This window comes from Neodiprion pinetum, chromosome 3 (assembly GCF_021155775.2).
Source record: "Neodiprion pinetum isolate iyNeoPine1 chromosome 3, iyNeoPine1.2, whole genome shotgun sequence".
Lineage (NCBI taxonomy): Eukaryota > Metazoa > Arthropoda > Insecta > Hymenoptera > Diprionidae > Neodiprion > Neodiprion pinetum.
Window position 1 is genome coordinate 8,729,977 of NC_060234.1, and position 18,120 is coordinate 8,748,096.

The 18,120-nt window shown below is 35.1% G+C and overlaps 1 protein-coding gene and 1 long non-coding RNA gene across 12 annotated transcripts in view; both read left to right on the forward strand.

Annotated features, from left to right (window-relative positions):
- The window catches only part of raskol (Ras GTPase-activating protein raskol), a 232,647-nt gene that overhangs the window by 156,607 nt on the left and 57,920 nt on the right, over positions 1-18,120 (forward strand). The window contains exons 1-2 of one of the 11 annotated variants that reach the window (XM_046619083.2): positions 869-1,793; positions 15,490-15,847. The exons of 7 other annotated variants lie outside the window; for them this stretch is intronic. In XM_046619083.2, coding sequence (XP_046475039.1) covers positions 15,739-15,847 — 109 coding nt within the window. In that variant the 5' untranslated portion in view covers positions 869-1,793; positions 15,490-15,738. Of the gene's footprint in view, positions 1-868; positions 1,794-14,731; positions 14,755-15,489; positions 15,848-18,120 lie in introns of those variants that run through there. 3 more of the 11 variants (XM_046619085.2, XM_046619084.2, XM_046619086.2) reach the window with 3 other exon arrangements.
- LOC138190727 (uncharacterized) lies at positions 1,998-14,600 on the forward strand. The gene is made up of 3 exons (XR_011176810.1): positions 1,998-3,484; positions 4,988-5,120; positions 14,424-14,600. It is a non-coding gene; the product is annotated as an uncharacterized lncRNA (long non-coding RNA).

Here is an 18,120-nt window from a genome sequence, read left to right on the forward strand (position 1 = left end):
TGCTGATGTTAGTTAACGAATGAAGTATTTTTTGTTTAGTTTATGCTGCCAGTGAATCGGCATCATCTGAGAAAAGTAACTGCAAAAACTGAAATTTTACATATCTGCTATCTAGTTTTTTCCTGTGATTTGTAGCATCTATTTGTGTTACGAATGGTTAATCACAGAAGAAGGGTGTGAGAACAAAAACAATCGCATCGTAACCGTTTACATTTGAATGTCATTATTGGTGAGTGAAAAAACTTCACGTCTTATTGTTAGAATCGATTTGTGTCAACAGTCTATTTCGACAAATTGGCACCCCGAAAACTGGAACCATTAACTAATAAAATAAGACACTATATCTCACTTTTTTATCTCCAACGTTTGAAACATTGATCGCAGTGACAATTGGAACTGCACGAAATAATTTTTTTCCAATAAAATATGTTCACGCGTTACTTGATTCTAGCGTTTTTCAAAATTGGTCAAAATTTTGAAAAGAATATTCGGTTTATAAAAAATACGTCAATGTAACCTAGACTCGAAACCTAACGTTTTTCAAAATCGGTAAAAATTTTCGGATTGGATACAGCCTTGGTTTTTTTTTTCCTCAATTTGTGGGGCCCAATATTTTCTCCTCTCAGAATCGACTTCCGGCAGAATATTTTTTCATTACTCAAAAATCAACCGCAGCTGTTAAAATGCGACAAAATTTCTCCGTTTTTCCACTCATTACAGCACGATCATCGAATCGTCCGGCGATGAATTCGAATTCCGAACGATCGGTTAATCGGTACGAGAATCACGTGCAACTGGAACGCGGCGTTTCGCTCAGCATCGTCTCACAAGCTGTTGGTTCGGAGCAGCTTCAGCCGGCAGTCTGGTTCGGTTCTCCCGCCGTGAAGGTGGCCGCAAGTCGAGCTCCGAATTACGCCGCGCGTTTAAAAACGTTCGAAAATCGTGCGCAGCCGCGTCGGTTGAACCGTATTTTCCAATCGTGTTTTCAACCGTTTCTCGGCCAAAGGGCTGACAACCTTCCACCGAAAATCGCTCGCTCGAAGTTTCTACAACGGCTAACTACCCAGGAATTAACATTCGTGTCAAGTGGTTTAGTGCCGTGCTGTTTGCAGCTCTTACTAACGCTGTCGTGTTTTGTTCGCCGCTGTGTTCTCAACGAGTTTTCTCTGCTCAACTCTATATTCTATTATTACGCGGCGTATAACGATTCAGATCGAATTATTATCGACGTAGGTAGCTGATCGTATTACACTTTAACCGAGCTTAGACGCAGGATGATGTATTTACGACGAGAACGTACGATTTAACGAAAATATTATGAAACAAGAGTCTGAAGTTTGAACGCGTCATTCAAACGAAGTTGATCGATTTGAGTCTCGAGATGATGATATCGGGCGTAAATTACACTTACAAAAAGTTATCAAAGTTTCGGTTGCCGGTTTTACGGTATTATAAGTGCGGTGAAAATAATTATCGCCTGTGAAATAGAATAAAAATAACAACAATGATAGCGCCATGGATTTTCATACAGAAAAGTTTACTCGCTTAACTGTCGATTTCATCCGGTTAGGCTCAGTGTTTTGAATCTTTAGTCAATGCCAAGTCTATGCTTTTTCAGAGAGTCAATCGTCCGTACAGATCGTTTCAAATGGATTTCTCGTAAGACGATTACATCTCTCAATAATACGTCGACCAGCTGTCATTTAGAATATTGCTAGTTTTTGTGATCGATTAATGAAGGAGAATGAGTTTCAGTACGGAAGAAAATGATAAAAGCTAGATTTTGATATAAGGTAAAATTAAATGTTTCAGCGAAAATTTAAACATTTTCGAGACATCTCCTGCCGTACCTTTAATTGTAGGTGAATCTTTCCCGTCAAATTCAACAACAATTGTTTCATTTTACCTAACGGGCAATGACATTTCTGAGCGTCGTCACAAACTGCAGAGCCAATCAATCAATGATCGTTTTCTTTATCGTACGTATCTGCGACGCGACTGAAAGATGACGTTTCGTGTTTTGATGGGTGTTTTTTATTTTTTGTTTATTTTTTTGCGACAGATGAACGAATGTAGGAGATTAGATCCACGGATCCTCTTCATTGTGTTATATTATATATCTGCGTGCGGAAAATTCATTCGTGAGTCATTCGCTAACTATCAACGCGTACATCATAATAAAACACAACAGATATAACGACGTAACGTGACACGACGTGTACCTGAACACAACGTTAATCTATACAGCATTGAACGTAAGGATGTGTGGGACGTACAGTCAGGTCAAAAATTGTCGAAACAAAGGTTGGGAAGTACGCTTTTCGCTCGAGTTAATCCGGTTACGTATTGCTGAAAAAAAAAATCAACGCGTCACAGTAAAATATTTTGAATTGCTGAATTTTATAATCAAGCACCTCGTGATGTTAGAAAAGTTCAAAGGAAATAAAAACTCATGATTTTTCATCAATACATCTTCGATCATTGTCCGATCATGATTGAATGTACCTGGTTTTTTCGTGAATGAATAATTTTTGGATCGTCCGAATTACACTTCGGGTAACAATAATTTATTCATTGCCGAACCGCAAGTTTATCGTCTGTAAATGTTTAAGATTTTACGTATTAGATTTTGTTCCGATTGATGAATCGACAAAAAATATTTGTAGGATATTGATTTGTCAGTCAAATGAGCTATTTTTTTTACAAAAATATGACGAACTATGTATAATTTTATTCAATTTTATAATAACACGGTGTGTTTTTTATAGTTGAAATATTCGGTGCGTGAAAATTTTCTTCCGGTTTCCTGGAGTTTGAAAAAAAAATTGTTTTTTGTTTTAATCATATTCAATTCGATCAGTCTCTGTTTCACTTTTCCAACCTTTTGTTTCGCCGAATTTTTCACCCGCGTGTATTATTTTCAACTCGTTGGTTGCCGCGACTTGTAGCCTGCGGGTCGGAGCAAGGAAGCAATTAAAATTGCAACTAAACTGTATCCCGTATTCACTTCTGACATTTCATTGCAGGAGGCAACCGGCTCTTAAAGTACCGGTGAAATAATATCAGAAACGCGTTGGCGAACGGAACAGAAGTTAAACTGAACCGGAAACGTGTTAAACAAGCCCTGATACGCGGAAAAGGGACGTTTTATCTAGGTATCCGGAAACGTTGTGACCGGACGTTTGTTATTCTGTTCGACTTGAGGGAGATTCAAAGATTAGACGAGAGGAAAAATCATTTGGAAAATATCCGAACGCTTGTTTTCGCCAAATGTAATCGACGTGAAATAAACGTAAGGGTGAAGTTAGCAAGGGTGCTGTAACGATTCGCGTCTCGAAGAAACAGTTGTTTCGCATTTTTATGAATTTCTGAAATTCGGTGAATTATAATAAGGCAAAACGTGCACATATTTTGAAAACTTGACTACCTCAAAGTCACTGCAGAATTGCGAAATTTTCAGTCTCATAGTTGAACAACAACCTTGGTATGTGATGAGGATGAATCTGAGCAAATTCTATATATATATATATTAGAGTGTCCCAAAAAAACCGACTATTTTTTTTTTTTCAAAGAACATTGAAAAATCGTCAGAGTATCTCTAGAAAATGACCCTGTGAAAATATAAGCTCTTAATATTAATATTTAGAGGTGGCGAAATATAATTTTCTATTTCCCATTTAAATAACATGGGAAAATTTTTTTTTGAACTTTGGAATTTTGTGATGGGATAACGAGCTACTTCATAAGTATGACAAAATCAGGTCTTATAGGAAATTTGATGCTCTACAAAAAAGATCTGATTGACATTTTGCGTAAATCCAGCCGTTTCAAAAATATCGAGCCTCAAACTTCGGACTGTTTAAAATTATGCTTTTTTTTTCGTAAATACAACAAAAATTAATTTATATGTATTATAAACCCAGAATTATCAACTGAACAATAAATATATGCATATATTTGACGGAATGCAGATCCGAAATTATTAATAGATCCGAAATTATTAATATAATTTCGGATCTGCATTCAATGTTCACAATTAATATAATTTCGGATCTGCATTCCGTCAAATATATGCATATATTTATTGTTCAGTTGATAATTCTGGGTTTATAATACATATAAATTAATTTTTGTTGTATTTACGAAAAAAAAAGCATAATTTTAAACAGTCCGAAGTTTGAGGCTCGATATTTTTGAAACGGCTGGATTTACGCAAAATGTCAATCAGATCTTTTTTGTAGAGCATCAAATTTCCTATAAGACCTGATTTTGTCATACTTATGAAGTAGCTCGTTATCCCATCACAAAATTCCAAAGTTCAAAAAAAAATTTTCCCATGTTATTTAAATGGGAAATAGAAAATTATATTTCGCCACCTCTAAATATTAATATTAAGAGCTTATATTTTCACAGGGTCATTTTCTAGAGATACTCTGACGATTTTTCAATGTTCTTTGAAAAAAAAAAAATTGTCGGTTTTTTTGGGACACTCTAATATATATAGAGAAGTTTTTATTATTAGAACGTTGAAAATGATGAAACTCTGATGTCTTTTTATCCGATTCTGATGTTTCCGGGCTCATTTTACTAGCTGAGAAGCTACCCACAAATTTATACTCCAATTAATATCTATGGTTGTTTACTTCAAAGAGACGCCAATAATAAACAGCCACAGATGTATCATATCGTATAACGTGGCAGAAAAAGTCGTCAGCGTCAAAATCGAAAGTCGTAGGCTATGAAAACTGAAATTCTGTAAACCCTACGGAGTTTTAGCCTTATTTCAGGTAGACACAACCAAGAAGTTTATTTTCTAGCTTTAGCGCGTCGAATTCAAAAGCTTTGGAATCGTCGGGCTTGTGAAATAAAAAAAAAACGGCACCCTGCAAAAAACGTTTGTTTCTATGGTCGGCACGATAATGGGTCACGGAAATTATTGCGTCATCTCGTTGCGGCAGATGTAAATTCGGAGCTAAATATATTTCAGATTTTTGTGCCCGCGTTAGTCGTAACGAACAACGGGTGAACCGGAAACACCGTTTAATTTAGGATCTGCAGCGGATGTGTAGTCCACTCGAGGAAATCTACCCAAGTTAAAATTTTAAAGCAAAAACCGAATGGTAAAGTATATCAAAAGTCGCCGAAAAATAATTTACCTTTATAATCTGGCAGTAAACGATGGAGTCTGTCCATTTTTTCATCTAGAAAAGCTTGTTTATGGACTATTTTATACCTCTTTTCCTAATTCTTTATTGTCTGTTTGTAATTGGGATTTTTTCGATGCATTGATTATGATCAACAAATGGCAGTACGGATTATTGACTGACGAAAAAAAAAAAAAACGAAAATCTTTCTCAGTGACTGTGGAAACTAGTCTTCTATCTACTATCTACTATTTACTATTCAATTACTAACTATCGGAAAGTTAAATAGAAAACTAATCCACCGGATTTTCGATAATATAGCAGATTCATCTTTTTTTATTTATATTTTCACTATTCTCTGGCCTGGCGTGATATTTTAAATAAATTGACGATGAGTATCGAGTTTTTCGGTTAACCAAACCTATTAAACACGCTTGGTTGTATCGACGACGAACCGACCTTCGTTCCTTAGGTCTTGGCGAAGGCCGGAATCTCGATGGCGAACTTGAGAAATGTCTCTTTTCGGCCCACGGTTCGACGTAGGCGTTTATAACGCGATGATACGCGTCTGGTTATCTGCGTGTATACGTATCTTTATAAACATTATACGTATAGTATCTACTTTACATTTCATACTTCATTTTATCCCTGAGTTGTACCGGACTCCCTTTTTTAAGGACGCACTAAACCTACAGTCCAGTCAAAAAGCTTTCAAGTCAGAAGAGTGACGTAACGAAGGTTTGAAATTGCGAATGAAATTAAACGTGTCGAATTTATTGCAAATAATATACCCTTCGGAGAGAAATAACTAAGGAACCATAAATTTCAGCTACAAAAGCACAAATATTTACGGATACGAGGAGATGCCGTTATCGAATAATTTCCTCAGTGAAAGAATCGCGTCTTTTGACTAATCGTTTTCTAATGAATTGATTAAAATTGTACAAAAATCGAAATATCAATAGCCACGGAGTCGATTTTTATACAGGCAAAGAAAGAATTCGTTGAATTTGTAAAATACGACGAAGAGAATTTTTTTTTTTTTTATTTCGATTCAAACAGAAAATCATTCGGAGCAGAATTTGTGTTATCGAATTGAAGCCCGTTTATTCGAATAAATAAAAAAATTTCTTCAGCCATATTTAATTGCCGTGCATGGTTAATTCTGAGAATTTTTTCTTCCGTATGTACAGTTAAGCGTTAATTTGTTACTCGTATACATCTACGGGTGATCCGCAAACAGGAAATTGAAAACAGATTCTACCACAACGTTCGTTACGTACATAAGTAAATCGAAAACTTGTAATTATAGGGTCATTCCATGGTTTATCAAAAAGAAAGAGTGTGGCAAAAATCGACTCGCTATTCGCATAATGACAGTATACATCGCAATTATTTTATATAGCATAACGTACGTATGCGTATAAAATTGGCACCGTGTGTATTGAGGTTTATGATCCACTCGAAGCTATCTTGAAATCCGCAAAGTCGTCCGTGTTGTGATATTATATTATCTTACAGCTGAAATATGCAATGGCGTAGATATAACAATTACAGTATACAGGGTGTGCAGTCTTGAACGCGACGCTTCGAGACACACTTCCAAAAGTAACAAAAAGTAAAATAGCTCCTCGAAAACATTTACTTACAATCACCTAGATCTTATTTTCTCCGATTTGTAAACATCTAATTAATTTATTTGAATCAAAACGTTACGTTTAAATTGTTTTTTTTTTTTTGCGTACAGTAAATTGAACATTGAATAGATTATGAGCTGTTGTTTAGTAAGCGGGAAAAAATAATTCTGTAGAATTACGAAACCCGAATCATTTAAATATATTAACTTGATCGTTGTTTTAGACTATCGGTAAAAATAAATTCGATCCCTCAATAATTGAAGTTGCAAATTCGTGAATTCAAGTAAACTTGTTATATTCAAGCGATCTTTGTGCGAATGAAAATAAATATTGTATAATTGAATGTAGAATATTCCATTTATATTTGTTGAAGATTTCTTTTTTTTTTTTTTTATGTCAAACTTGGTTTGATTTTTAAAACAATTTGAAAGAACTGATTTCTCTTGAAGTCAATGACCGCCATGAAGATTACACAAAAGTAATACCGGGACGGAACAGAATATTGGCGAAAAATTTTAACAGCCTCGTTTCGTTGCCAGTATAAATGCAATTTACCGAGATTTCTTAGAACTTGGTCAGAATATAATAATTATCTGTCATGCAACACGGTTTGCCAGTTTTTCCTCATCAATATTTTGCGGAGAAGAATCTCATGAAATTTCACGTTTGCAATGGTAAGAATTCGATGGTGAAATTTTTTTCCGCTAATTTAGGGCCATGAAAATATTTGCATTATCATGTGCTTGGATAAAAAAATTACAAGGAGTTGACAGAGTTGAATCAATCGGGGAAAAGTTTTTTTTAATTGGCTAGTGTTAAAACATCCCAAGCGGAGTTGCAAAAAAATTGTATCAGTACCAGGAGTGTTAAAATTTTCGAAACGGCTTCAAGATTATTGGAGAAAAAAAAAAACGACCGGTAGATTGAATGTTAGGTGAATCGAAGCTGTTCAAAAAACACATTCATTCATCAAAGCGGAATTATTGCGATGCTTGAGAAAACCTTTCGCAACTATTTCAAGTTTATGTTCAGACTGTAGCTGTGACACGTGAGATAAGCCATTTTTCCATTCAAACCTTGAGTCTCAGCGATTTGTAATCTTTTCCAAGCATACGCAAGGACATTAGCGCGACAATTTGAAAGCATTCGAGTAAAAAAAAACTTGAGCAATCCGCTAACAATATTTGAAATATGTCGAAGCTAAGGCTTGTCGAGCAAAATGCATTTCGTCGTGGAAACCTGTCCAGCATGTTTATTTGAATCAGCTGCAGGTGTTGGAAATATTGTATTTTGAGAAGCTGAGATTTTTTCCGACGAAAATTTATGCCGAACAAATCTTCCGGTCGACTCAAAGATGTCGAAAAAAATTGATCGAAACAAAACGTTAAAGAAATTTGGAGGAAGTTTTGGCGGATTTTAAATATCTCAAAGTATACTCTGCATCGGTTACCAAGTATTAACCGGAAGTTACCGATGAATCGTCGTTATTCGAAATTTTTGCTCATATATGAATTTCAAACTTGAAATGGTAACATCACCCTGTGCATTGAACAGGTATTTCAGTTTTTCTTAAGTATTTCTTGAGTATTAAATTACACCACTAAACCTTATCACAAATTCACACCGTTTCGGTATCGGATCAACGTTCACCTGTACTATATAGATAACGTATATTGTATACAAGGTAGACCACTCTGATTTGGCTGACGATATTTCACATGACTCTCGAAGACACTCATTGTCAGTTTTAGATGAAAAAAGTTATCAAATCTGTTTGAATTGTCTAGAATTTTTAAAAACTAATATAATTCTGTATCAGATATGAAAATTTTTTAACTTTGTTTCCTTCTTCTTTTCAAGAATTTTGTTTTCTTCGTCAGAAGAAAGAGTCAGTCCACCTACACGTTGCTGAAACATTTTAGAATTATTCAAAATTGTTAAATCGTGTCGATCAATATGTTTGTTTTTTCAAACCTGCAGTTAATTAATTAGTTTGGAAAAATGTGAAAAAATCAAGAAAAAAATAAGAACATCAAACCGGCCCACTCCGAATCAAATTTCGGAAATTTTGATGCCTAAAACGTGTTTTTTTCCGAATTATGTCAGACATTTAAATTGTGTCTGTCGGTGTGTTAGTTTTTAAAAATTCCAGATAATTCAAATCAATTCGAAAAAATTCGACAGAAAAATCCAAGTGCTTCCAAGAGTCGAAACAGTCGTATAAAAAATCACGAGCCAAATCAGAGACGTCAAGGGTCAGACACGGGTTGAGTTGGCACGGAATGCCCTATGTATAAGTTACTCCCCTGAGCCTGCAGCAGTTTACCGCGCACCGTTGACCAGCTGGTGCAGGCCGGTCAGCTATATATGCGCTGATAAAAAGAAAGACCGCGTTCGGAGAGATAAAAAGAAGGTGGAAACGAACAAAGCTAACCAAACTTAGGCATGTACACCCGTTCCATAGCGCGCCTTTTTAACTACGGTTTTCAATTTCTCGCATCTATTGTAGGTGTAATACCTACTCGTGTGTCGTCGTATCCTTTGAAGTTTTTCACACTCGTTGCCTTTGATTTGAAAAGCTGTATCGAATTTTTAGTATCGCTTTCGTCCGTTGGGAAAACGATTTATTATTCGCACGCGAACCTTGTTGAATAACTAATTTGGGGTGGGATTTTTCACAACTTCATTGGTCACGTACATGAAATTTTTTTCTTGGCTGTATAGATAATGATTTTTTTTTTTTTTCAATTACAGTAATCAAAATTCATCTGATGTTATAAATAAATTATTTGACAGATTAATACTCGAATAAATCCTTTCGACAAGTGTTTCAAAACTGCGAATAGAATTTCTTGTCAACTTTTTTTCTTCATCTTCGTGGTTTTCATTTCAAGTTTCAAAATTCTCGTCTTTGTTATTATTTTAATACCCTCGAATAATTTGTCGAAACATTGTCAACGTGAAAGTAGATTAGGACTATCGAACAAATTTTTAACTTGAGAAACAACAAGTTTTGCTTTCTTAAAACCCTTCTATCTGCGATTCGAAAAAGTTTCTTTTTCTACTTTTTGTATTATAATGAGAAACAAGATGAGAGTGTTTTCATGTAAGTTTGAAACATTTTTTACTCGCAGTGAGTAAAAACATTCTCTTCCGTGAGAATCATTCCGAGAGAATAGTTTTTATTTTCATTTGAACGGATCATTAACAATTTTTTCCAAAACCGTGACGACACATCCTTCAAAAATATTTCATATCAAGTCCAGAGAGAATCGAGATTCGAGGACACGTATTACGTGCATGCTTATATGCATGTACATAATCTGTAGCGATAAAGGAAGACAAAGAGTAGACGTGTAGGACACTGCAGGAAGTGGCGGACAGGTAGGGAACAACGTAACATCCGGTGTCGATGGATAACGAGGACAAAGCGGCTGGAAATCCTTCCGTCTTTTTGTCCTACAAAATTGAAATATACCCACGTGAAAGCACGACGCGTGACTTGGTCAATGGGAGGAGGAGGTTCGAATGTCGGGGGCGAAGGACGGCCGAACGCTTTCATAAAATATGAAACCTAATGCGCGTCTGTAATTGCGAGTCTTTAAAAAAATATCTTACTTTTGTGGAGATCACTTTGCGCACAGGAAGTACGATTTATTATACACGCTTTGGCCAATAACGGTTGTATCATGTACCGGGACAATCTCTTGAAGCTTGAATATCAGCTGCGCATGCGCGAGTTTTATCGCCTGTTTGTGCAGGCTGGCCATCCCGAGTTTTCAGCTGTCAAACTCTGTTTCTGGCGGCGATGTAGTTGATACGAATTTTCGAGGTTAGAATCTCAAATAATTAAGCTAGTGACTCCGAAGGGTTTGGTAAGCATTTGTTATTGGGTCGGAGAGTTGATTCTTCAAAGAACGGTCGGAATTTGATGCTTATTCTCTCTGAAAATTCAAACGTAGACATTTTGTGTACGTTGGCATTCTGCTTCGTAGACAAAAGTATCGCTGCGGGGAAGATTTTGCCGACCAATGAGATTGAGTTATTTGGCGCATGCGCGGTTGATTTTCAAGTTTCAAGATATTGTCCCGGTATATGTGTGGAGGGGTTATATACAGTTAGAAGGCCGAAAAAAAGCGAATATTCCAGAACTTTTTCTGAGAAAACTTTTGAATTTATTGATCTAAAAATTTTTCCACATATTATGGTATCTTTTAACTGTATTTCAAGACTTAGTATTAGTAAAAATATTTATTTGGATAGGAGCTACAGCTGATCTCCGGGAGCTCCTCTCAAAAAAAACGTTTTGCGGTGACCACTGTATCTTTGAACTGGATCCACAGAAATTAAAAAACCAAACAGATTTCGTTTAAGTAATGTTAAATCTAGTAATCAATCGAAGGAATAAGCAAAATGAATTTTTTTGACAAAATGGCGGTTTCTCAAAAAAAAAAAAAAACGATTTTTGACCAAAATTTCGGCCTTAAATTGTTTATAAAAAAAAAAATATTTATCGGTGAGAAAAAAATCTTCGATCAATTACTAAAAAATATATTTAAGAAGCCCGTGTTAAAATTTGAGACTAATCGGTTCAGCCGTTTTCGAGTAATGTTGGTCACCGACTTTGTCAACACCATTTTGAGAAAAACGCGTTTAAAGTTTAGGGAGAGAAAAATGAAAAATTTACCTTTCAGGTATGAAAAAAACAGTAACACACTGTTGCTTTACGCATCTAAATATATTAGAAGGGAACATTCACAATAGGCAGGTGCATAAAAGGGACAGCGTTCCAGGTAAGCCCTTCCGCTCCGGCCTTGCACTTTCGAGCACTCTGAAACGCCTTTCCAAATTTGCGTGTAACTTCGAAAATATTCACCGGAACGATCTGAAATTTTCTGTGTGTATTCTTAAATATATGTACATTAAGAAAAAAAAATAAAAAAAAAAAATGATTTTTTGAAAATTATAACTGTATATGTATAACCCCTTAAGGGATCATTCCAGTGTGATCCTCCGAAAAATTACGGATTTCAGTGATTTTTTTTTTATTGATAGGATAAAGTAATCAGTCTAATTTTTTTTTTTTGCAAATTGAGGCAAGAATGACGAATACAAAATAATTTTTTTTAAGTCGATTTATTGATATTTTTATAACATAAAAAATTATTGAAAAGTTCAGTTTAAAAAAAAGTTTCTGGATGGCGTCCATGATTACGGCCTTAATTTTTGTCTGAAACAAAAATTGCAAAGAAATTCTTAATCTATAGGAAAGCCGCTATCGGGCTATGGAAGCTTTTTTTCTGAATTTGACAAAATGGCGGCTGTCTGAACAAAACAGATCAAATTTAGCATTTTTTTCGACAGTTTTTCGTAGAAAAATATAGGAAGATTTCAGAAAAAAAAAATCCTTCCATAGGACGATAGGAAATGACGTGAAGAATATTTTGTTTAAATTTGAAACGATAGCTTGAAAACTCTTCTTTTGAGAGTCGAAGCCGTTTTGAAAACCACCGTTCCGAGAAAAACGCGTTTAAAGTTTGGAAAGAGATATTTTCATCTACATCGTGTACTTGCGATCAATCGGCGACACCATGTAAAATGTATATAACAGTCTACACTAAGCGTTAATGCAAAAAAAAAAAAAAGAAAAAAAAAAACGATTTTTTGTAAATTTCACACTGGATCCTTTAAGGAGATTGATTGACCAAAAGTCGATTCTTTTTATTCACTTCAATACGAGATGGTCGTTACAAATTGAATATTTGTCAGATCATTATATTCGTAGGCTGTGAATATCTCTTTGAAAGTACAAAAATAGAAGATACTGTAATCAAAAATAAAAGCTTAGATATCGATTTCATTACTCTACGATTGCTTATTTTATTCTGAATACTGTTTTCCACAGAGTCGCGTGAAACGAATTTTATTTCTTTCGCAGTAGTCGATTTAATTGATATTGCCATTCGTTGATCGTAAAAAATACCGGTAATACAATCTTTCATGGCATAAGAAAGTGTACCGTTATTATTTTCCTTTTTTTCCTGACTGTTTCAGTAGAGGCACAAGTGATCTTAACTTTGTAAACTTTTGGTAACTGCAGGTACAGGCATTAAAACACAATTGCTTCACAAAACCCTCATGACTATAGGTTATTTATAGTTTGAAATCACGATTGAAGACGACGAATAAACTCTTGCTTTGCTTAAAGAATCATTTACAAGGCTAGTATTTTTTTTTCTACAGTTGCTGCTACACATTTATTTTTGATCGACTTGAATCGTAGTTCAGAAAATTTTCGACTATGCCAGAAATATCGGACAGATCCCAGAAAAAAATGTCGGTAAAAACTGAAGTAAGTTGACCGAGTCGCCGCGAAAAATAAAATATCAACTCTACTCCCAAATTTGAATGCTGTGTAGGAAAAAATAACACTAAACGTCATTTAAACTAGTGGGAATTGACGTGCCTTTGGAGACCATATAATCCAATATTTATTACAATTTTGTAAATTCGATGAAAATCTTACCACCGAACTCATAAAAAAAAAAAACAAAAGAAAAAAAAGAAATCATTCGTTCGCTTGGTCTAAATAAATTTTTCGTCGTTGTAATTCAACACAAGTTTCTTTCTTCTTCTTCTTCTTCTTCTTCTTCTTGTTCTGCTTCTTCAGATCGCCGGGATTTCCCATGAATACTTGCTCGAAATATTCTTCTCTCCTGTCAGTTACGGAACGAGATACGAACTGCAGGCAAGCAGGATATCGTCTATTCTTTTCCTTCACAATTACACAATTAATTTCACGTTATTTGATTGAAAAACTGTGCACTAAGCTGTTATAAGTCCTCGTCATTTGCAAAATATAGATACATGAACATAACACACGTTACACAACGCGCCTTAGTCATCATCATCATCATTTTATACGTAAGTCGCAAAACATTCCGCAGCTCTCGCTGCCTCACATCGACGCCAATTGTTACAAACAAAGGGTCGAATATCCATCAACTATATCTGGATTTATCCTCTTTGAATACACGCGCGTTTTTCCTCCGGTCAATTGAATACGTATTGTTATCAAAACTTTTGGCATTCGGCACATTAACACTGATTATTAAGGGTATGTGGTACTCCTACTCTTACCGACCGAGCAAATTTTCTTTGACACTTCGCTTCTCATGTTAAATGAACAAATGAACTGACAAGTTTCAAATTTCACAATATGTATCACAAATTGATATCAGCTGATTTTTGAGGAATTCATTCGATTTGCGGACCTATCAATTTCATTAAGGGGGGTATTTATGGACAAAAAATTGATTTTCGGTCTTTTGCATTTTTATACACTTTCATCCCTCGTCTGAATGGGCCCCTATCGATTTTGGTTACAGAAAAATTTTTAGTGATCGAAAATAAGAAAAATTATTCCTCTGAAAAAATATTTAAAAAATACAAAAAATCAATTCTCCACTCTGAACCGTGGCGCAAAATGTTTGTTTTGGGACCCAGAAATTATGTGAATTTTTGTAAAAAGAAAATGAAAAATGGCGTTTTTTTTTTAGGACCATGAAAGGGTTTGTAACATTTTTTAAAAAAGAATGGTCGGAACGAAAAATCTGAAAAAAATACTGAGTGCTTTTTTTAGGTTGTAGAATCATATGAAAAATAACGAAGCAAATTGGCAGGGGTCAGGGAAAATGTCCTCTCAAATGGCATGGAATACCTCATATACATGTTTCTCTTGGCGTGAAACGTATCCTAGCGTTGGTCCTTTACGCTATAGTCGTTATATTCATAATAATTCTGTATAACAATTGCGTCGGTTAACCAGAAGTTACGAAACTCCGTTGCTGCTGACGAAGAGTGAATAGTTGCAGTGTTATAGACGGGTAATTGAGGCATTAAACGCTTTCTCATAGCCCCCTACACGTGGCATTTTACTTCTACAGCACCTCGTCGATAAACTCTATTTGACGGTAAATTAATTTTACTTAAAACTGATTTAACTCTACTCTCAGCCGACGAACTAACTCCGTGGAAAAAAATTTGACGGTGTTTTTTAAACACGTCAAATTGTTTCGGAGCAACGGTTATTACGACCACTCGGCTATTTTATGGTACACGCCAGAATTTCCAATTGCAAAGATGTATTGAACTAATTGAAGGATTTCGAAGATTTTTGTAGATTTAATCGATGCTGAAGAGTTTACTCAATCTTTTAATACACTTCACGTGTAAAAAAATTTCACGCTATTTTTCGTTACATGATTTCACAAAATTTTCACCCTACTCGTTTTATTTTATTACAAGGTTTCGACGATCCGTCAAGATAACTTTAAATGATCTCGAAAAATTATTATATGGATATTAGCGATTTTGGAAAGTTTCATGAAATTTCGATGATCTACGATTTGAAAAATCTCGTGGAATTTCAAACGTTTTATACAAAGGATTTCAAAAGAATTTACGCAATCGTGAACAAAAGATTTCCATAAATGGTCTAACTTTGTCTAACCGGTGAATAGAAAGTTTGAAATATTCAAGCTCAACCCCGGTTCATCTACATTGAGGCGATGATCAACAATTAGTCAAAATCAAGCATAATCTCGACTGGCGATTTTCTGATCAGCGGCAGTGCAAATATCCGTTATTTTCAATGAAAAATAATTGTAGAAATGAAATTATGTTGTGTTATATTGCCTATTTTCCAGACCAATAATAGAAAATTGTATAAAAGAGTGAATCCCGGATAATTGGTTCGAATCTGAATTGCAATAAACTGTTGAGTTGAACGCGGCTTATAAGTGGCAAAGACGCGAGGTGAATTTTGGCCCAAGTGACTGACGAGAAAAGCGACGCAAAGCGATCAAAATGACGCGAAGATCGAAATTTTGAACGCGCTTCTGAATTCGTTTGTATTCACCTGAACGTAACGACTCGCTATTGGATAATAAAAAGTGATGCAGAGTGTCGCTAGTTCCCCTGACGGCGTCTCGCCGGGCGGAAGACGCCTCTCAAGGAGTTTTCATTCCTGTCTCCGAGGAGCCGACCACGAGGATCACGAATCAGGTATTAATTCACCCCTCTCTTCAAAAGTCGATAAATTTATAGCCCGATAATTGTGCTTGAATTGCGTTGTTCAATCGGTTGGAGATCGTAAAACCGCTGAATGCCAACTACGCTGTTAAAAATTTTCTGTTGTAAATTTGCTAAAAACGTACAGGAAGCATTATTCGAGTTCGGTATTGTGAATTTAGTGTACATGTAATAAGTAATTTTATTATTAGTAATTGATGGCACTGTTCAGTAAAATTACCAAACGTCGGTGCGATAAATATCGTAAACTTGGATATCGTTACTACAATACAGGATACAGAAATTTCGAATAACAGTTTGTTAAATTTACTACACGAGTTTGGTAACTTTATGGTAAATGTGTACTAAAACTGTGCGGTGAAAGAAATCGATAATAAACACTTCGATAATTGATTTCATTGACTTTTTGTGAGCACAGATATCATCTTAACAACTTCTCAGTAGCTGCATTCTATGAAGACGCGTTTTAGATCGAATAGAAGAATTGCAGCATAATTTGTTCCCATCCGGTTTCGAAGCCTGTTCACTCGCAATGTTTGGATTAATAGTTATACGCCAAACTATCTTATGGAATATCATGATTTCGTTAGATTCGTAATACAATGGACGGTCCATACGGGCATGACAAATAATACAGTCAATGATAGCTTACGAATAAGATATTTTCAAAATTCCTACTCACGATACAATTTTTGACGAATTTACGAACCCAGTTACTAGCTAAATTTAGTCAATTTTCAAAACGTGTCAGTAAATTTACGGTGTAATTGTCACAAATTTAAAATTTGATCAATAATTTCGCTCATAGATTGCTCAAATCTGATACTGTTAGGGATATCGTATACAATTTATACATGCACAAATTTCGTAATTTTCAAAAACTGGGAAATTTTTCGAAATTTTTCAAATACATTACGTTCAACATTTTATAAATCAGTTTTAGGAAATTCGAAATCACACTAATTGTAGAGCAAAATTAATAGAGATGTACATCGATTCCTTTTGCCACGATATATTTTTCATTCCAACAGATTCTTATCGAATTTTTTCGTTCATGTGTTTGGTAATTTCAGTGGCATGTTTAGTAAATTCCAAATTCCGTACAGTAAAAGTATAGTACGTGTACAAATATTTTATCACAACAGTTTAAGAACATTCAAGATACGCTTTTGTGTTTTTCTAAGCAAGAAGCAAAATTAAGAAATTTCATTGAGAATGCCGAGTAATTCAATTTCAAACACCAAATTTTTACTTCTTTTACTAGAATTTTGTGTAGCAAATTTGTGTAGAAAATTTACGTGCACGTTTGCCTTTACAATAGAGCAGTGCAATTAATCTATTAATCGTGGGCGTTGATCAATTTTTTTCCGATGAATTGTTTTGTTTTCGATCAATCGGCCTTTTCAATTAGTCTCTTCTTCTATTGATCAATTAATCAGCTCCTTAAGCAAACAATTGATCGAAGACCGCGATCAATTGATTTATTGCCCAGCCCTACTTTACAATCACACCACTGTTTGAATAATTTTAGTTTCATGATATCAGATCCAAATTCGTAATCGAGCCAAACCCGTTGTCAAATTTTTTTGCACCGATATGTTGCTATATTGAGCGTCGTAATGAATTTTGCTTTTTCAAATTCACGCCCGTGTTTCATTGCGCTGAATGTGAACGTCATGCTTCAAGGGGTTTGAGGAAGTCACGTTAACGTGTAACGTTTTTTTCAAACTTGCATCATCAACCTTCCGCTAATTTTTTCTCGCGTAACAGTAGAGTTGAAACGCAGCCGAAAAATCTTCTCGAGATCGAAAATCGTAGAATATTTAACAGCCTGTGTGTAGGAAACGGAAGTGAATATCATATTGCAGGCAACCCCTTTTCTGAAATTCGATTAAAAATTCTCTCTTTGCTGTTCCGACACACAATTTACAATTGCTGTATGAATATTCATCGCGGGATTTTCACGACGGAATGTTGAAACTGAAAGACGAAATAGCGTCGCGAAAGAACTGATTGAATGTTTCACAATGGTTGCTTTCTCGCCCTCTTGAACACTCGTTTATATTTTGAAAAATTCCAACGAACCGAAAATCCCTAGAAAAAAAGATTTTGCTCGATTTCCCGGAATTTTAAAGGTCGTTAAATAATAACTGCCACGATTTCCGAGTTCGTTTCAAATTTTCATTTTCTACCTAATTTCATTCAATCAGGTACCTCAAATATCTTCATATTGAATAACACAATCA